The 21,051-nt window shown below is 41.5% G+C and overlaps 1 protein-coding gene across 1 annotated transcript; it reads right to left on the bottom strand.

The window, feature by feature from the left end:
• Positions 1-46: 46 nt before the first annotated feature.
• On the bottom strand, positions 47-20,801 carry RRAGD (Ras related GTP binding D). Its single transcript, XM_042803579.1, has 7 exons — positions 20,389-20,801; positions 12,887-13,182; positions 12,294-12,493; positions 11,197-11,311; positions 5,195-5,337; positions 3,203-3,351; positions 47-1,361 (listed from the first exon to the last, which is right to left on the bottom strand). The coding sequence occupies exons 1-7, from the start codon at positions 20,567-20,569 to the stop codon at positions 1,210-1,212; spliced, it is 1,236 nt and encodes a 411-aa protein (XP_042659513.1). The 5' UTR covers positions 20,570-20,801; the 3' UTR covers positions 47-1,209.
• Positions 20,802-21,051: the final 250 nt, after the last annotated feature.

Genomic DNA, 21,051 nt, shown 5'->3' with positions numbered 1-21,051 from the left:
TCTTCCGACTATAATTTTGTATCATTAATTAAACAAAAACAGTAAATACAGAACTCAGAAAGTAAGTTTTACTTCTTTTTAGGTTTGAGAATGCTCTGCTGTCCTGGCTGATCCTGTGGTAAGTCTGCCCATGTTCAATATTAAGAAAAAAAATAGTAGTGATGTACGTTGATTACCACAGCAGGTAGATTGTCCAATCCTCATTTTAACGGTCTCTTCTTGATTTCAAATCACAGACGTACCCCTATTAGAGGGAATCAGAACTCAGTGCTCAGATCTTTAGGACTTCCTATCAGTACATCAGAGTGTCAGGATGGAAATACATAGAGATTCTTTACTGTGCCAACTGTAGATGCGCAGGCTCTCAAAACAAACTTAGCAATGTAAATTCAACCTTTCAGATACAACACCCTCCTCTGAAGCCTTATAAAAATACCAGTGCAACATAGAGCCATTTTACAAAACAATTATCTTTATAGAAAGGTATTTTAGTGGTATATGCTGAGGTAAATAATAAAAACAGACCCAGAGGGCATGACCAGTGTTATGGAGAATTCCGGATGAAATTTGGCCAAAAGCCTGTTTTATAAAAGCTAATATTTACCTACCAGTTATGATCTCTGGTAAGGTACTTATTGCTGTAATACTTCAAAACTATTCTTCAGTTTACAAATTGAAAAATATACGAAATTAGATCTGTATGAATGTTAGGTATTAGCTGTCACAAATTTTAAAAGGCATTGTACCAAGTTTTCTTAATTGTTTACTAACCAATTTGATTGTAGCAGGTAAATAAACTACAGCATACATTTTACCTGACACCATGCATCAGAATCACCATAAAAACTAAGTTTATCAAAGTCCAACTCCACAAGGAAAACATGAAAAAGTGCAAATTATGTACCCATTATTTCTGTCACAGCTGTTTCTTCTTAATATGGCATGAAAAAGGTTTACAGCATATATTAAGAAAATTCTTACAAGTGTTCACCTCAATGCTTATATATACAACATTTTGCTCAAAGTGCTCACTATATGAAAAAAACTGATTGGATAAAAATATTTAAACAGTGCTTTCTGAACGTTCAGGGAAAATTCATATAATACATCAGTCCCATTCATTTTCCTCTTCACTCAGTGCAATCAGATGCAGAAGTCACATCAACTTCACAAAAACTTTGCTTGCCACATTTGACAGAAAAACCTCAGTTACAGTGGCATTCTTGGTGTCCCATTGGGAGTGGGTCTTTTATTTTTTTGCACGTGGCTTTGATGTTTTCGAGATCTTACTACTTTCATTCTCACTTCAAATACTTCTTGTATGGCTTTTCGAAAACAATGGAAATTGTAGTCTATTAATCCTACAGAGACAGAAATGGTATCCATATTAATAAAGACATTTATACAAATTAGGTAATGAAAAAATTGCTTATATTCTACATTTAGTGAAATAGCACACTATCTCAGGAGGTCATAATCTGTGAATCTTACAGACATTTTTTCTGTGCTAAGCAAAAGCACATTTGATAAATACAAATAATTCAGAGAGCATTACAGCTTCATACTATGTCTGGTATTAAATAGGTTTCTTAGTCTTAAGAGAAAACAAATAGAAGTTCATTGGCAGATAACAAAGCTTTAACTTAATAAAGAGCTTTGGAGAAGTGCTCAGTATGCTACAAGAAAAATTAAAATCTTTCATAAAAATACCGTGTCATTTTGTAAATCTGCTTTACAGAATAACTGTGATAAAAATAATTAGCATCTAGTAATCAAAGAATTTTCATGTTTTGACAATGCATAAGTTTTGAAATAGATACTTGGTAGATATATTAGTAAATCCCAGCCAGCTATATTTCATCTTATTTTGCAATTGAAAAATAACAGACATTCTGTTAGATTACATACATACATAATAGGCAGATAACATTACCATGTGAGTGGGCTGCATGTGATCCCACAGAAAAGCTGTAAAGCCGTATTCAATCGGAAGACTTACTGGGTGCTACAATTGTGTAATACCGCAACACAATTTTAGAATTTTGGTACTGAGCTTATGACCTCATTTGAGGTTAATGCCATAAGCTTTCTTAACTCAAATACTTCAGTGTTTTCTACTTCAGTTGCTGTAACAGGAGATGATACATGTTTTAAGTGGTTTAAATCCACCATGTTACACTTTGATTTTTTTTTTCCCCAGGAATTATTTTCCCTCTCCCTAGAGTTCAGACAAAATATTATGTGGAAGTCACCAGGCACCAAAAGCTAATCTGCATTACAATACCAGGACTGTACTGTTAAAGAGTACAGGCTACAGCACAAAGTGTCCCAAACTACGCAGACACAACAACCTGACCCAGTTGTGGACAAACCCTAATGAGTGTTTATGCAACATGGTGTGTCTTTTCTGAGACAGTGCTGTTAGTAAGTATGTTGAAGTAGCACTTCTTATGCTTGCAGCAGAAAAAAAAAAATGCATCTGCATCTAACATTCATAGATAATAAAGGCAGTATGGGTATGAAAGAGAAATTCGACCAGTTCAAATTCTATAAAATAAAAGCTAAATAGCCTGTCAAACATCCCAGCTACATGGTATGAATACTGCATTTGGAAACACACCAACACTGACTGGTGAATTAATATCACAAGATGGGGCTCATTCTTCCACTGTTCAGTTCCAGTCTTGGGGCACTTCACTAAGACCAGTAACTCAGTGAACATCATGCCAGCAAGCAGAGCAATCATGAACTAAGCTTTGCAGTACTGACCTTGACCAGGGTCAGAGGGATAACCAAGAAATTTTATACACTTCAACTGCAAAATATGAAAGCCACTTGGGTCCCAAATACGCTGCCTTTCAAAAGCTTCCTTTCAGAGATGAGAAAAGCAAGAGCATATTTCTTTCTATCAGCTATCTTCAATAATTTTCCCTTGGTTATGGCACACAAGCTGTTCCAAATGCGTATGTTGGCGCCAACAGGTACAAATCAATGTTAGCCAAGATAAACTGACACATTCTACTGTTGCAGATGGAAGCTTTACTGCACTGGATGTAAACTTTCATATGCTTTCATAACAGAAAGTTGTCAAATACATTTATGATTTCATCTTATCTTAATGCAAGCACAAATACTTCATGCCTTTAAACATGTTATATAAGCTCTATCAAGTAAAAAAAAAAAAAAAAAAAGGGAAAAATACCTTTTCTCTCAAAGCTTTCTTCTCTGACAAAACAAACAAGAGCAAGGAATTTTGTCACCTCTTTTAAATAAAGGACAGTTGTATTGTTCAGTTTTATGATCGCCATTGATTCTTTGTCATAAGGAGTTCCAGTGCCATCATCTTTAAGCCTAAAGGGCAGTATTCAAACAAACAAACAAACAAACAAGAGGAGATAAGCCACCAGATGAGCTAACAAAAGTACTCCCACATTGGTTCTTTCACCAGATAATCTCAAACTTTATGAAATTTTACTTCTGACCTTTCAGGGAGACTCTTCTTCAAACTACACACTAGGTAAACTAAGAAGACATAGACATTAAATCCTTTATCCAATCACACACCAAATCTTCGATCTGGGGCTAGAAATCAGATTGCTTGATTGCCAAGTACCTGAACTAGAGCCTTATGTTTTCCTGCCTTTTTTCCTCCAAATGACCAACCTTTTACCACAAGGTTGTCTTTTCTTTTAGCCAATGCACTATATTATTACTTTATCTAAAACATGTGAACAAGTAAGTCTGTACTGGTAACTCCAAATCCAGTAACCTTGCTTGACCAGTGGCAGCTGACTGATAGTTAAGCCATCATGAGACTTTCCTTATGAGATGTTGGCTTTTGCAACATCATATCATGAAGAGATTTTGCCTTCACAGATGATGTGTCATGATGATCACTGCATTAGTTTTGTACCTTGTAATTTTACCCTCATTCCTGAATGCAGGCGTAGATCTTGTTAAATGGGTAATTATCACCAACCTTCCAGAACAACTAGTATCAATAATATATTAAGGTAGCAAGTTCCACAGATGCTCCAGGAATAGAGGACAAGAAACTAATTGTAATAGTATGTCTTTAGTCTATAGCTAAAAATACGACAAGCAGACTTCTGGTGATAAATTCTAAGTGGTTACACAAAGACAGTGGCACGGTGACATTTTGTGAATAGAGCACCTCACAAGTGGTGCTGTACAAGTAATAATTAAATTAAATTAAAAGTCTTTTGAACTACAGGGCAGCATCTTTCTCTGTACAAAAAAAAAATGCCACAGAATCAGCATCCTCTGTTGTATACCTCTGTAAAACACAAGTTCGTGTACAGTTACTGAAGTGACCGACTCCAAAATCTGAAACACACAGTAGAATATACAAACTTGAGAAATTTTAGAAAGGTATTCAACAATTTGTTGTTCTTCTGAAGTTGTAACACACATTGCACATCTGCACCAGGATTCTCCCCCCCGTACCTTCTCCAAGAGTGCTAGAGGCCTATCAATGGGTAGGAATGCAAGGCTACCAAAGACCACCGCACTAAGCATGCTGCGGTTTAGGCTTCAAGTCTATGCATCTCAATGCAGTAATTCTTAATGTGCCCCTGCCTTTCTCAGGAATAGCTGGCCAAGAGCCAAACCATTTAAAACATAACTTGCACGGAGATGTACATGCTACCCCAGGAGATCTCCAGTTGCTAATGTATAAGGAGGGGAAACTGAAAAAACCCCACAAAGGTCATGCAGGAATGGAGGACGAACAGAGAACCGAGCAAGAGTGAAGCAGCTTTCTGAGGCCAGTAGAGGCCACTAGCTATTAAAGTAAACAAAACTAAGTATGGCCCCACCACTTTTTTCTTTGTAAATGGGAAGCACCCTTCTGTTGAATTCATCCCTGGGGAACAAAAAGATAATGTTTCCTTTTATTTTAGGCTGGGTTATTTCCCGCTCCTTACTCCAAATAAAAGTACTAGCATAGAAAGAGGAAGGTGCTCACAGAAGAGGCTGGGCAGGGAACAGTGCTTATTGCTGGCAAGGGATCTGTACCTCAGAGGCCAGACATTTCCTCCTTCTCTCCTGTACTGACAAACTACTCTGGCAAATTACACATTCTTATTATTGTTTATATCCACATCGTTCTAATTTTGAGGCCATTCAGATTCTAGGTACACAGTTTCATGAAAAACATTAACAATTTACTTACCCATATATACAAGAAATGTCAATCACAACATCTATCATATCACAGCAGAGCTCGTAAGTTTGCATGTCCACTGGAGTACTGTCCGTTGCAATATAGATCTTACTGACTACATCAAATAAAAATGCTTTTTCAATCCCAGAATTCTATTTAAGAAAAGAAGAAAGAAAAATAAAATGAAAGCCATGTCTTCAAATTAATACCAAGCTTTTTTGTTCCCCTATTTGCCTGTTACACAAAAAGCTAGGCTGAAGAAGAAAAAGTTAAACCGCAATCAAGCTCATTTTGAAAAAACTGTACATACAGCACTGTTGTATTTGTAGCAAACCGTGATGCTCACAGACCTCACAATAGTTTCTGCCTCTGAGCAGCTGTAACGCCAGTTACACTCACAAGCTTCCCCTCTCTGGAAAACATGTGGAGGGATTATATTTTTTTTTCAGGGGAAAATGTGGGTGGAAAAAAAAAAATCTTCCAAGATCAAGCTTTTGGGTTTTTGACTGTAACAATGGACATAAAGAGAGCTGTAACTGAAAGTTATTCTAACTGGACGTGTAAGAAGGTAGAAACAAGGAAAATAAAAAGTTGATGGACAAACAAGGCAGTAGTGTTTAGGAACTAATTGCCGAAGAAATTTGAGAATTTGTCTCATCAGGGTCTGTAGCTGTTTTACTGTCTGGTTCCTTTGAATATAGTTTAGGTCACAGGAGAAAGACCAGTAATTTAATGCTGTTCCTCCAGTTTTTCATGCAGCATTGTTGGTTAAAGCCATGTTTATAATGCTAAGGCTTGCTAATGTGATGACAGCTATGTTCCTGTCATCCTGCCAAGCTGATTAAGACTCTCTCCATGCTGGAGATGTATCGTATTCACAGCTCTCAGAGGCTAGCCAGGAATGCTAGCTCATATTCTTTGTGTAGATAAGGTAAACTGCCATAAGCCTTTGCTTCCTGGAGAAAAAAAAAAAAAAAAAAAAAAAAAAAAAAGAGGAAAAAAATGTGTAGTGTTTAACTGAAAACAGTAGCTCTGCTTGCATGTATCAAGGGATTGCACCTGGGCACCTGTCCCAGCATGAACAATAAAGGGCAATTTCCCAGTATTGCTAAAGCTGAAGCTATAAAATATGCTTCAGAATCCACCTATACAAGGAAGAGAAGCAACTTTCTCCCATCACACCAAATTTTTTCTATATATGGGCTTCCCTTTTTAATATGGTTTGGGACTGCCGCCACAGCAGTTTTGTAACTACCAAAAAAAACACACTGAAAACCCCTAACAAGTTTTAATAGCTTCAGCTTCCTTTGTAATCACAGAACTTCTTCTTCTTTCTTAATCAACTATTTAACACATTGTTAAGACACTAAAGTGACCCTCACACTTTCCAAATTTCCCAAAAGAGAGAGAAAAATTTCAACCCTAGATGTGCTCCTGAACGATGGTCAGCAATGTTTTGGACATTTTCTTAAAGAGGCTTAATTCTGCCACCATCACACAGCCAATTACGGCTGGAAACACCCATCAATAACAGAGTATAGAGACGGATTTCTTATATTTCATTATGGAAGAGACTCTATGAGTGGCACACTTCAGTAATTCATTAATAAAAGAAATATTCAAAACAAAATATACACTGTGGATACCTTACATGCATGGGTATCCACACAATGTACAAGGAGAGTCTCAGAGAACTGGGTTTGTTCAGCCTGAAGAAAAGAAGGCTCACTGCTATCTACAAATACCTAATGTAAGGGTACATAGAAGTCAGAGCCAAATTATTCTCAGAGCTACGGTGTTGAAGGACAAGAGGCAAAAGGCATGAGCTAGAATTCTGACTTGATACAGGAAAAAAAAAAATTTAGCATGAGAGTGGTGAAGCACTGGGAGCATGCTGACCTGAGCAGTTGTAGTGGTTCCATCCCTGGAGATACACAAAGCTGGACTGGACCCAGCTATGAACACCCTGCTCTAGCTGGCCTGACTCTGATCAGGAGCTGACCTGTAAAGGTCCCTTTCAGCCTACATGGTTCTATGAATCTACGTTCTTTGAGAACTAGGAAAAAAAATGTATGCGTATTTAGTATGGTTATTCTGGCCACATGTGATAATTGTGTAAGTTTAATTTTTGAATAATACTGACAGCACCTCACATACTTCAACAGATGCTGTCAAGCAAGATTAATCACAAGATTCACCTGTAAATATCATACAAGTACACAGCTACAATTCATTGATAAAATACAGATTTTAAAATACAAGTCATTTTAGACAAAATAAGTTGGAACTTGAGCCCTGTAGTGTCATTCATTAGGAGTTAATTATCAAATTTTGTATTATATAAAGAGAGACATAGTGATAATTTCAGCTGTACAGGTGAGATGTACCTTAAATTATTAAGATGCCAGTGACAATATTGTAACATTTAACAATGAGAAGTGATTTTTCCATCTCAGAACTCCAGCTGCTGCAGCCTGCCTGTACTTGCAGTGACAGTTTAAAGGGTTCCCATCTTGAGATGCGTGCCATGCCAGCAGTTATGCCTGCTGGTAAGGGCAGAGCTTGGTGTCTTAACTTAAACCATGCTGATTTTCAGTTGAAATTAATACATCGTGGTAGGACCTGCTGAGAAACTGGCACATATTTGCTTCTGTTGAACTTTGTACAGTGACAGAAACCTCAGTGAAAGGGTAGGATGGACTGCCAGGAGTAGTAACCAGTAAACTGTACCCATGTGACTTCACAGATTTCATTTTCCAGGGTTTTTAGTACAAATTTAACTGAAAAAGCAAACGATTTGCCAAAACGTTTGTAACAAAATTGCTCAAGGAAAAAAAATACCAGTTCAAACAATAATTACAACTCATTAAAAAAAAAAAAAAAAATCAAAAAACAGTGGATAGAAAATACTATTCAAAGAGACATATCATTAGGGATCGGTCAGGAAAAACGACAATAAGAAATCAACTGTTTCTGTTACTAGAGCAGGAGGGTTCCTTGTCAGCAAAACAAAGGCCAACAGCTGCCTTATGCAACTGAATGAAATGCTGCCATTGATGTCAATGAGAGCCGGGCCAGAACAAACAACAGTCGTCTCTGACACAACTCTGCAGTGTAGAAGGAAGATACAACACACGCTAGAAGCTCTATCAAGCACTCCTAACCGATGCAAGAGGATTCCATGGCTCATCTGAACCAAGAGAGCCATTGAGAAAGATCTCCTCTGAATATATGAGATTTTATTTTCGATAGGAAAAAACCATGAGGTGGTAGAAATTCAAACCGTGTTTCTCAACTATACTGGGTTTGATAAAGTAGAAGGCAGCTTCTATTCTTTAAATGAAATGGGTTCGGTAAAACTGGTAGTATTACTCCAATTCCTAGGTTAGGTAAATGGGCCTATCTTTTCCCTTCTTGAAAGTATGAAAAGATAGAATTCGGCCCTAAAAAATTAATTTTCAAAAGAATTTACAGGATATCACCAGTCACTGAGTTAGGAATAAATTTTGGACAACTCTTTAAACAGGTCTTGTGGCAAACAGCAGATTTAGTGAATTAATTTTAGCTAAGTACTACATTTGAATTTACAGATTATGACGTTTAAATCATTAAATAAACAAAACTGTACTTAATTTTTTTTTTACCATGATAATTCACTGTTTGTTTTTAACATCCCTCAAAACTACCCCAACAACCCTAAAACGAAAATCCACATTCCTGTGTCACACAACTTGATGGCTTGGTAAGACCACGGTAATTAAAAAACAGACAACCTCCTATATGAAGCTGATAGAGTGTTAGTCAGGTAAGATTTACGTGGGTTTGAATGCCAAACCAACTGTTCTTTTATGCTTTACAAGCAGTTACATTAAAGAATGTAGAAGCAGTATTATCACACTGATGGTTCCTCAAACGTACAAGCTAACACAGTGTGGCACTATAAAGTTAGGCAAACACCTGCTGTGAACTTAAGAGTGATCACAGATCTATTTCTGTAATCATCAGCTTTTCGTGTTGTAAGTCTTCATGGCATAAATGACAGCAAATCCTCATGAATATTGCTGCAAAACCCAAACTAGAACACCAATACACCCACACTTTGATATCCAGCACACTGGCTTCCTGACCAAAATCCAGGTCAAGATTTGCTGTCACTAAGTTGCTAAAGTAAAGAGGCACCCACTAACTAATTCTATGTTTGGAGCATGATACTTAGTCTTCCTGTGGTTGCAGATAAAGTTATTATCATTCTTCTGTCTACAGATAGAAGGTACTCGTAAAAACAGACAGCAAGCATGTTGAGGACATAGTGACACAGCTACACCTTGCTCTAGGTCATTAACAAACTGCATTTTACTCTATTTGGAGTTAAGAAACAGTCTGAGACTATTTCCTCTGCTGAATAAGGGAGATAGTGTACCTCTCACTTTTTTGGACTTCCCATTCATTTGAAAGACTTGCTCTTCCTTACAAATTACATTTGATATTCTAGATATTACTTGAGCTGCCTTCTGGATGTTCCAGACACACAAGCAACTGTCATCAGTCATTCAGGAAGCAGCTTGTCCTCGATTCATCTGGTGGTTTGGCAGAAATTTTTCCACCAAGTCCAAACAGGGAGGAGGACCCCATACAGAGAACAAACTCACAATATGAGAGACTGGGGTGACTCCAGCACAAGGAGGACTATCATTCAGATAACTTTCTCTTCAAGACTATGTAGCATATTCAATATCCAATTGCTCTAGAACTGTTGTCATCACTCCTTCATTACCTTTCTGTCCCAAGTGGAGTTCAAGACTGGATGATAACTGGTATATGGTCCAGCCATTTTGGTAGAAACAAATCTTCAAAACAAATCATTCATTATGAAATATCATTTATTGCCTAGTTGTAAGAGAAAAAGTTTTGGACAGACCTTCCTCTAATCCTAGCTCTCCCTTTCAGCAACGCATCCAACTTTTCTCTATCTCCATTTTCACACCCTACACTGAGAAACTGTGAAGTCTAATTTTATCTTACAGGCTGTTGAATGATATTAAATAATTTCATTACTTCAAAATCACAGAAAGACACAACAAAATACCTTGCATAGAAATTGAAGCTTAACAAATTAAGGCTAGATGCAAGGTGCAAAATTAGAATACTGTGAGAAAGGGTGCAGTTTCAGGAGTCACTATGTCCTGACTTCACCACCACCAAAAGAGGGAGTTCCTCCTTTTCACAGCCTACACACTGTGTTCCCTTTTTCTCATGGCCACATGTCCCCATCTTTTATCTTGTACCAAAACAAAAGCATATTGGACTCCTCCATGACCTGCTTTTCACTAAATCAAACAGTGTATTAGTGTGCGTGTCATAGTGACTCCATGAGGGAACAGGTGAGTGTCAGAACCAGTTCAAAGGAGAGGAAGGGATCACAGGATCACACATACAGGAACAGTGGAGCAAGCAATTTCCTCCACAGTGATAACAAGCCACGAGATACACAAAGCTCTCTAACTGACCTTGGGAGTAACTGTGGAAGCTGTGAAAGTTGTGATGGACTCTACTTCCAAATATTTCAAGACAAGAGAAGATTCTTCTTAGCGGGTTAAACTTCAATACAAAGTAGAACTAATTCTAGGAAGCACTATACTCAGCTCTATGTAAGAGGTCAGACTAGGTGACATTCCTTTAAGAATGTATTTACACAAATTTTAAGTACTACTTAAGCAAACGCATGCAGCACAGACCTTTGCAACATTCAGATTAACATATGACCAGAAAAGTGATGGCTGCTAACCCACTTTATGTGATTCAGGAAATGCTGCGAGTACCTCCGCAGCTCAGCAATGCTGTTTAGGGAGGTAAGGCCAAGCGATGCACGTGGGTGCATTTCAACCAAGTTTTGATAATTTCTCTGAGAGTTCACATTGCTCATAATCTCTCAGAAGGCAGCAAACAGAGTATCTGAACATGCATGTTGGACACAGCTGGATCTACAGACAAAGTATATAACAAGTACTTACTGAAATAAAGATGTTAAGCAGGTTTTCCAGTGTTGGGAGCTGTGGAATCAGTTTCTGTACCACTTTGCTAAACGCTTCAAATATAGAATGATCATATATGCTTGTCAGATAAAAGCTGGAAAAAAACGTCACCACATTTTCCTTTTAGCCACATGCTGTGAACATGACGTACCTTTCATAATATGAGTGAAATGAAATATTGTCAAACAGTAAGTGCCTACACTTATGCAATTACCCCTTGTGATCAGAAGTCACGTTATGATTGAAGCACAGGACTTTGTCTCTATATAAAAAACCTCTCGATACTGCAAACTAGACCTTGATGTAGAAATTCATGATGCAACTCCCACCTTAACATTCTTATGAAAGTTATTTTTCAAATTGCAAGAGAGGAATATTACTGAATATGTCTGTTGTGATCTACTTTTTGAAAGCTGTGGACCCACTTATCAATGCAACGATGCAGTCAAGTTGTTAAGAGCTCTAAAGAGCAGGCATGTTCACAGAGCAGGTCTCTTCTTAATATATTTGTACTAGGCTTTAAGTGCCAAGACAGACATGACAACTTAATGTCCTCTAGTTCCCAGTCTGCAGAAGCCCACTATTTTTCATTATCTGCTACAATAATCTGCTTTATCAGCAGACATAATGCAAAGATACAGCACCTGTATTCCCAAGTGGCTCCAAACAGGCTGCAGCAGTGAGGACTAGTGACTGGGAGGGGACTGAGACAGAAAGGTTTCGGAGAAGGCAAAAGTGAGGTAGGTGGCATATACACCCTACTGGCTGGAGCTTTACTCATTGCTGCCACTGTCCAAGCAACTTATTTCAAGACAGCAGCTGCAGCAAAAACTGGTAGGACTCTGGAGTATTTGTCATCTGTTTTTAAGCACATCGCCTCTCCATCTTTCCCTCCAAGACAGCAATCAGAAATAAGATACTTTCTTTGGCTCAGGTCAAATGCAATGTCTCAAGTTATCCTTTTCCTTCATATATTAAAAGCTTATTGCCTGCTACTTCCAAGAGAACAGAAAGTGATAACTTGTCAAATAAGCAGCTCTCCTCTTTAGAATTCTTTTCACAGCAGCTTTTCTCACCTGAGGTGAATCTTCTCCAATCCAGCATCTGCAAGGTCATCATTTGCCCTCTGGTGAATATCTCGTTGCGTTTCAATCTTGTGATCATCAGATAAGCCATCCACTTTATGGATAAAGATTTCAAAGTTGATATCTGGATTCACTTTATAGGCTCTGGTCACAGTAAGATGCAGCCGAGCTAATGCTTCCATATAATCATCCTAATAAGGGAAAAAGAAAAGCTACAACTGTAGGAAAGTTCTTAAAAATATATATGAAATTTTATGATACTTATTTTAGATAACGCTACAGTTCAACAAGAGCTTAATTTTTTATTTTATAAGTAGAAGCCTGAGCCTACATCCAGCATGTGCTCTCATGCTGTCAGCACTTAGCAATCTGAGCAAGAACCTTGAGATGTTAAAGCAAATTAGTTAACTTTTGAATATACTGCAGAGAGATTAAAAATAACCAAGCAGCTCTTCAAGTTTTAATGACTTTCTTTGTGATGCAAGTTAAGTCATTTATTTGCTTTGAAAAAAAATCTATGCTTTCCAATCGATTTGTCTATTGCTAAAGGAAGAAAAAGGTAGATTAAATCCTCTTTTGTTTACCTGAGAATCAATAACAAATATCAGTGCTCCAGTGCCTCTGAAAATCATCTCATAGTCAAATGTAGGGTCAAAGAAGTCAATTTGCCCAGGAAAATCCCATATCTGAAAGTTGACAAAGGAGCTGTTGGAAACATCCTCTCTGCAGATCTTGTTTGTGCTCTCCAAGAAGAGAGTCTCATTCGGTGACATTTTGTGAAAGACAACTTTCTGAATGGAAGACTTTCCACTTCTTCTCAATCCCATGAGCAGGATTCTTGGCTTAACTTCAGTACTGAAGGGATCATTGAAATCCAAAACTGAATAAAATCACACAAGAATAAAAGTAATATATTATGGCAATATAACTAGTAACTGCCAGATAACATGCACTTGACATTTATTTTCATGACATTTTAACTTGGATATATGCAAGTGTTACCAATTTTTAAACTTAGGGAGCGGTGCTACAGATGTTTCAACTTGAATTATTTGCCCCTTAGGCTATACTACCAGAAAACCTAATTCTCACCTATAAGACAGTCTTCAAAAGGCTTGATCACTCAGTTTGTATGTGAAAAATGAGTTATCACACACAGACACCCTAGAATACCAAATTTTACTCTAATTAACACTATGCCACATACATTCTAACCCAACTCTAAAAGAGTATCATCCAATAACAAATACCCTTGTCAACTGATAGCTACATCACATTGCTGGAAAAAAGGAGCAAATTTGTGTTAGTTACACCTGTGTGAATCCTCCTAAGGCTACCTAAGGGCTTCCTTCCTCTTAAATAAATAAAGTCACACTTCCCAGGAGCTACAGGAAGAGGACAACTATTCCTCTATGTTGGGACTTACAACACAGTACTGAGCTCATGAGGAGTCCTGTTCTAAGGTGATTAGGATTTCACCTATTGCTGAATAATTTGTGTTACAATCTGTAAAACTGTTATTCAATAAATAAGATTACTGCATATCCCCTGCCTATTTGCAAAACAAAGGCCTGGGAACACAGTGATTTCACTGTGTTACCTACCCCAGTTTGAAACTGGTACCACTAAAACATAACATTTTCTAGTGCTGATGCAGTTATATTAGCATAAAGGTAGTTACGGAAGTAAGCCATACTGTTTTATCTGTAAGGACATGAATGTATAGCTGTCCACACCCGTAAGCACACAAACTTCAGTTTCAGGTATCTCTAAACAAAACAGCTACAACAGTCTAAATCACTGTGTTTAGTTGGCCTATAACTTTGAAATGCCCTTTGGTGCTGAGCTGAAAACAGTGCTGCACAAAGATTTAAAAACCTTTCAGACACGTCTGTGATACCCTGTCTGCAGACTGAAACACAATCAATGCAAAACACTGAGTTGTCAGTGCTAAATCTGCGGAGTAGGACTCACAGCACACAGTGGTCGGGTTTAAAACTGATCAGATCACAGGCTAAACACACTAGATATCAGGCAGACCTTCTCCCACCCACTGCAGTACAGACTATACAACATAATTCAGAACACAACATAATTGCATGTCTTTCTCTTTTTGTGCCAGGATAAATTTTGAATTGCAGAAAACCAGCACACATTTGTTCATATGCATCCTTCTTGAGTACACACTGCATACGTTAAGTGATCAACTTTACTCCAAAAGTGCAAAAATCCAAAACAAGAAACCTCAACAACAACAATTTGAATCTGTCATTTTATTACATAGTCTTATGGGCTGAAAAACATGAAAAGCTTGAAGGAATCCTTTGCCTAGGAGCATGTTTTGCACCCAGGGTGGTGATCACATCCGTCCTCTTGTGTTCCTCAGGCCTCACTCACAACTTGCGGAAACACAAGAGCAGGATGTGCCTGCCAGGAGGGCTCAGAACCTTGTTTACGTCTGCGTGTTTCTCCTGTGATTTGATTACAAAGATTTAGGGCTTCTCCACTGAAGGGCCTGTGGTGTTAGCATACAACATCCCCCTGGCACCATCTACTGGCTCCTGAGCGGTTATGCCACTGCGTGTGGGCCCGTGTCACCACAGCGACTGACAGGAGTTAAAAACTCATTATCCGTGAGATTCTATCAATTTTAAATACATCTGAAAGGCCTTGACAGGTACTACCACTTACTGCACTCTGGTCAGTTATCACACAGGAAGCACTGCCAGGCTGGAGTAGTGCGCAGATGAAACTTCTTTAAGCAGAAGAGCAACAGGTAACTGTAAGAATCTCATCCTCCTAACGTAGCAAAGGCCAACTTCTGCTGATCCACATACAACAAATTGAGGAAGTAATAAACTGCAGTCAACACGCTGGTCTACTCTTCTGTCAACCTGAACAGTGATAGTATTCTCCTGTGGCTGCAAGAAACATGTGCTTACAGTACTTCACACCTGCAGGAGTAATAAACCTCTGCTCTAGGACAATGTAACAGTATTTTCTGTTTTAGGGGTACAGCCTTGTCAATAAAGCAAACAAGAAGTACAGGATTTAATGGTGTTTCTTCCACTTCGCTCTCTGCCCTAACGCACAGATCTTCCACAGCTGCCACATGTATAGTGGCAGTTTCATTAGTGTGCGTTCATCCATACGCCATGCAATTTGCATTTTGGTCATCAGAAGGGAACATAATTTACTCGAAGCTTCACGAGAACCAGTTTGAATAAAATACGTTATAAAGGCACATAAAGAACAAGCTTCTGGTTGAGGCTTTATTGCATGTTTCAAAAAATTAAAAACACTCCCATTTGCTCTGTGCGCAACAGAACTTACAAAGTCTAATTTGCTACGGATTTGTACTTTGTGTCCCCTTCCTCTCCCCACCACAATAACACCAACTTCCCCCGTGCGTCTTATGACATATCCTCCAAACAACAGATACGTCACGCTGTGGCTGATCTGGAGCTCAACACATGCCAGCTGGCCAGATGTGTGCAGCGGTTGGCCAGCTGCTGCCACAGAGAACGCACACAACTCATCACCTCCCCCTCTGAGGACACTTTCACTTGGGTCTCTCCTCTCTTCTGAATGCCAGTTTTCATCAGACTTGTGGGAACTTAATCATCTTTGAGACGTCTTTCATTCAAATTTGGTTGAAGGTGGACAGCAGTTTCCAAAGCTCTGACTGCTGATGAGACAACCAGAAGACAGGCTACCTACATAACTCCCTTTTCTTTAAGAAACAGGCTAAAAACTAACACGTATCTGAAAAAATATTTTAAATGACTTGGGGTTTTACATTGTTGTTGTCTTAAATTATGTCAGGCTGTTAGATTTTTATGGACTGTAATACTTACTAAATTGCTTTATATTAAAGCCATACCAAAAAAACTACAGTTGCAAGTATAAACAGAGCTACCGATGAAAAGAATGAACACTAGCTCTTCTGCTACTGTGCTGGTTTTGGCTGGAATGGAGTTAATTTTCTTCACAGTAGCTAGTACGGGGCTATGTTTTGGATTTGTGCTGGAAACAGTGTCAGTAACACAAGGATGTTTTAGTTATTGCTGAGCAGGGCTTACACAGGGCCAAAGCCTTTCCTGCTTCTCACCCCACCCCACCAGTGAGTGGGCTGGGGGTGCACAAACTGCTGGGAGGGGGCACAGCCAGGACAGCTGACCCCAACTGACCGGGGGGATATCCCATCCCATATGGTGTCATGCTCAGCACATAAAGCTGAGGGAAGAAGGAGGAAGGGGGGGGACACATTCAGAGCGTTGGTGTTTGTCTTCCCAAGTCACCCTTACGCGTGACAGAGCCCGGCTGCCCTGGGGATGGCTGAGCACCTGCCTGCCGGTGGGAAGCAGTGAATGAATTCCCTGTTTAGCTCTGCTTGTGTGCGTGTCTTTTGCTTTACCTATTAAACTGTCTTTATCTCAACCCACGAGTTTTCTCACTTTCACCCTTCTGATTCTCTCCCCCATCCCACTGGAGGGGAGTGAGCAAGCGGCTGCTGTGTGGGGCTTAGTTGCTATCTGGGGTTAAACCATGACAGCTAGTAAGACTGTTATTTAGCTTTTGAAAACCTGCCAGTTCAAAGACAGGGAAATGTAAATGAGTATCCTCCAAACCTGACTAGATAGCACGGCTGCTATAGCACTTTCCTCTCGGAGAGAGTTAAGAGATTACCTTATATGTAAAGGAATTGGACGATGTGCTGGCTGCCCACATTCCTTTGCAGAGTACATGACAACTCCTTCTTTAATTTGCCACAGAAATGCCAGTAGATGTATCACTGCAACTTCCCAGACTAGGTTACTGAGTGAGATCATAAGAGAAACACTAAACTCTGTTCTGTAATGGGAAAGATCATTTTCCCTATTGTGAGATGCAACTCATTTCCTGCCTCATTCACTTCTGCAAAGCCTAAATGTTATAAAAAGCCAGTTCTTAATGACTATCAACAGTCCTTTGTATTTCAGATTTTCTAAGTAGCCGTAAAGAAGTCACACCGGATAGAGGCCATATCCCTTGAAGTTTTCACAAATTAAACTTAACAAACCCCAAAGCACTTTCCCCACAGAGAAGCACTCAATTCCTTACAAAATGTCTTTAACTGCAGTTGTTCTAGCTTCTGGAGTGCAACTTCTGTGGGTTGCAACATGCAGAAGAGCCCAGCTTAAGAGGAGTTAATGGAGAACTGCATGTAGTAGCCCTGACTTGTCTCACCAGGACGCACAGTACACAATGAATATTCTAGAATCTCCTTCACGCTATTAGAGATACTCATTGATAGTTCAAAATAGCTTTTGAAGCCCATCCTGAATTCCGCATCAATTGCAATTAATTGCCAAAGCAGGTGACTCTCAGTGCTTCACAGGCATATTGGACAGGGATGCCACACTGGAAAGTGTATTTGTAGATCTCACCAGTTTTCAAACATTCGAATAAAGCATTGCAGTTCATCTGCTCAAGTGATGCCAAGCCAAAAGAAATTATTTCGCTCATGTTACTATCTGTAAGGTAACAAGCCTCTGAGTCTAGTTTTTAAGTAATACAGCTCATAATGATTATTTTTTTGCCCACTAATGCAATTATGTTATTTTTAACTTTTTTTGTGCAAAGGAGAATTAGCCATCCCAAGCCTTCCACTCATGTACCTTCACGCCCACTGACCTCGTAGCATTTCCAGTACTACTGTGACTGTGTTATCTGCAGCACTTTGGAGTGCTGTCAAGACAGCAGCCTTACAAAACACATACAATGAACACCTTCAATGCTAACAGATGGCCTGAGCCTAGAGAGTTAACAGAAAAAGCTTATATGCAATCAAGAAAGCTGTTCAGCTACTGTGGGTTCATAAACATTGCAGAAATGCCTGGTGGAAGGAAATTCTTGTGGCCACGGAAAAGACTCAGAACCAGAAGACCTGGTTCCACTCTGACACAACTGCAGCACTCTGCAATGGTATGTCTTAAAGCTACTTCTCTGTACACTCTGCAGAGGGTTTCCTTGCTTCTAAATACCTTTTAATTGCATATATCAAGAATGTGACTAGGCTTTATGTAAACTAAGTGCTTTAAAGTCTCTGAATATGACCCCATGTGTAAAGTAAAAAGATTAAGAAGAGGACAAGAGCATTTCAGCATACAGGCTGGAGACAAGAAACCAGTATGGGGTGAGAGATGACCAATACGAAGTTTTGAAATCTTCTGTATGCCTACGAGCACAAATTACGTTTTTACTTTTAAGCCTGACTTCTCCCCTCACTTTCAACAGCCATGCATTGAAGCTGTTCTCCTTATATTGCCCTTTCCATTCTTTCTTTGTAGAAAAGTGGAGTCTGACACTGAATTTTGGAATACTAGATCCAGGAAGATACAGCACAAAAACTGGGAAAAGGAAAGACCCTTCCCCTGCAGCACAGTATTAAATACAGATCCAAATCCCAACCCCCCTCCATTACAGATGCTCTATGCCTCTTTCTCCAGATACTTCAGAATGAAACAGAAAGCCAGGGGATCTGGACTGTTAAAATGGCCCTTTGTTTTTTAATCCTGCCTAAGAAAGGTCTCTGCATGGACTGTCTCCTCCTGCTAGTCAGATTCGTTTCTGTTAAGTACAATATTCTATGAAGAAGCAACTGAAATTTTTGGCAATCTAACAAAGTTCCTATTGAAAAATATCCAAATAAATTCCTCTGAGGACAGAACATGGATTACTTCTCTACAGAAAATGCTGGTAGCGTAGCACTAAAGAAATATGCTAAAATATATTCTCTTTGCATCGAAATAAATGTAATTCTTTAGCAGTTTCAGATACGACTTTAAATAGTCTCAGCTACAGCTCTTACATCCTCGCATTCCCACAGCCTTTTCCATGATGGCTTATACTCAAAGCACTGACCTTCCCCACCTCCCCAAAAGTGCATCAGTCAATGCGATACCTCCCATGGCAGCCTGTAGGACTGGGCCTTTAAGGAGAAAGGTTCTGCATGCTAATAATCAAAGCAGCCTTAAAACATGTGGCCTTTTATTATGGTCTTATAAAAAAGCAATTCGTTTTTCACCCCGAGATACTGAGAGTTCTCCAAGCGCCTTTGTGAAATACGTCTCAGAAGGATGAATTCAGGCTCTGAATGAAAGCAACAGGCTCTGAGCTGGCACTGCCTTTTTTTACTGAATGAGACTGCTTTTCCTGGTAAGCCTGTCCTTCCCAGCATCACCATCCATCCTGACACGGATACGCAGCGAGTAACATGGGTCGTCATATGCACAGACACACGGACAACAGACATTTAGCAGCGCCTGCCACTGTGGGGACTGACACTCACAGCTGCAGAGCAGCCCCGGACACAGAGCTGCGTGTTGCCGCTGCCTTTTATAGCCTGACACCCAACCCCCCCCCCCCGCCCCACGCCTCCCTGGCACACTCAAGTCACATCACCAGGCTGTGTCCACTAATAACTAATAACTCTCGCCCCAGACATGGAAAACACGGGAAGGAGGTTACCCCCCACACCCTCTGCCTGCACTCCTTTTGCCTCCTCCCTCTTCCTCAACCCATTTTTGCGACCTGTCAGCCCCTCGCCCCGCTCCTGCCTCAGGATCCCCCCCCGCTCTCTCTGACCCCACGGTAGCGCCCCACCGACCACCCCGTCCCCGTCCCGCCCCCTCCCACGGTCACCACCGCAGCATCTCTGCTCAGCCCGGCCTCTTGCCGCCCCCCCCCCCCCACACACACACACTCCACGTCCCCAGCGAGGCCCTGCCCTCCCTCCCCGCTGTCCCCGGCTCCCTTCGTGCCCCAAATCCCGCGGGGATCCTCGCCTCCTGGCTGCCTGCGGATATGGGTCAGGGCGACCTCACCCCCCCCACGCACCCCCCCCCACCCCTGCCTCACCCGCACCCCCCGCGCACACGGGGCCGGCCCTGCCCCGCACCTCGCTCCCCCGCACCCCTGATCGTCGCCCTCCGATGTCCCGCAGCCCCCCCCGAGGCCGGTGCCTGACCCCCCCCCCCCCCCCCCCGCCTCTCCCCGGGAGCACCAGCCGCCCCCCCCCCCCGCCGCCGCCGGAGCCACTCACACGCCTCATCGCCGCCGCTCTCCGCGTCCCCGTCCGAGGACTCGGCCCCGTCGGCGTAACCCGCCAAGCCTGCGATCTCCTCCTCCTCCTCTTCCTCCTCCTCGTCGCCCTCCTCCTCCTCCTCCTCTTCTTCCTCCTCCTCCTCCTCCTCCTCCGGCAGCTTTCTCGGCACCTGGCTCATGCCGGCCGCGCTCCCGGCGGGGGCTCCGAGGGCCCCCTCAGCCGCGGGGGGGGGGGGGGGGGGGTCGGGGAGGGGGGACACCCAGGTGCCGCGCTGGCGCCGTGCCTCGCCGCCGCTCCCCGCCGCTCCCCTCCCCCGCACGGCGCTCGGCGGAGCGCGCGGCGCGGCGCAGCGGGGGCGGGGGCGGCGGCGTGACCCGCGTCACCTGACGCGGCCGGTCACGGGCCGCCGGGGCCTCCAGGCCCGGCCCTGAAAAACACCCGTGGAGCGCGGCGCGCGCTCAGGGGACGCTGCGTCTGGCGGGGGGGTTGGGGCGGGGAGGTGAGCGGCGTGGCGGCGGGCAGGTGCGCCCCCGGGCCGCGGCACCGGAATTGCTGCGGGCGTTGGTTGCTCCCGGGGGGGCCCCGAAGTCAGCCGAGTCCTGGCAGCCTCCCCCCCGCGTGGAGCCCGAAAGCGGGCTCTGGGGGCCCGCCTGCACCCGT

The sequence above is a fragment of the Tyto alba genome, unplaced genomic scaffold (assembly GCF_018691265.1).
Source record: "Tyto alba isolate M040663 unplaced genomic scaffold, T.alba_DEE_v4.0 Super-Scaffold_40, whole genome shotgun sequence".
In the NCBI taxonomy this organism is placed as follows: Eukaryota; Metazoa; Chordata; class Aves; order Strigiformes; family Tytonidae; genus Tyto; species Tyto alba.
The sequence above is the reverse complement of the archived record's forward strand: the minus strand, read 5'-3'. Positions and strand labels throughout refer to the sequence as shown.

Excerpts from the sequence above, each read along its gene's own strand:
- RRAGD (XM_042803579.1), bottom strand. The coding sequence starts at position 20,569 with ATGAGCCAGGTGCCGAGAAAGCTGCCGGAGGAGGAGGAGGAGGAGGAG. Across the intron at positions 11,312-12,293 it reads TTGGAGAAGATTCACCTCAG|CTTTTATCTGACAAGCATAT; the intron begins GTGAGAAAAGCT and ends GTTTTTTTCCAG. Across the intron at positions 1,362-3,202 it reads AGAAAGCTTTGAGAGAAAAG|GATTAATAGACTACAATTTC; the intron begins GTATTTTTCCCT and ends CTGTCTCTGTAG.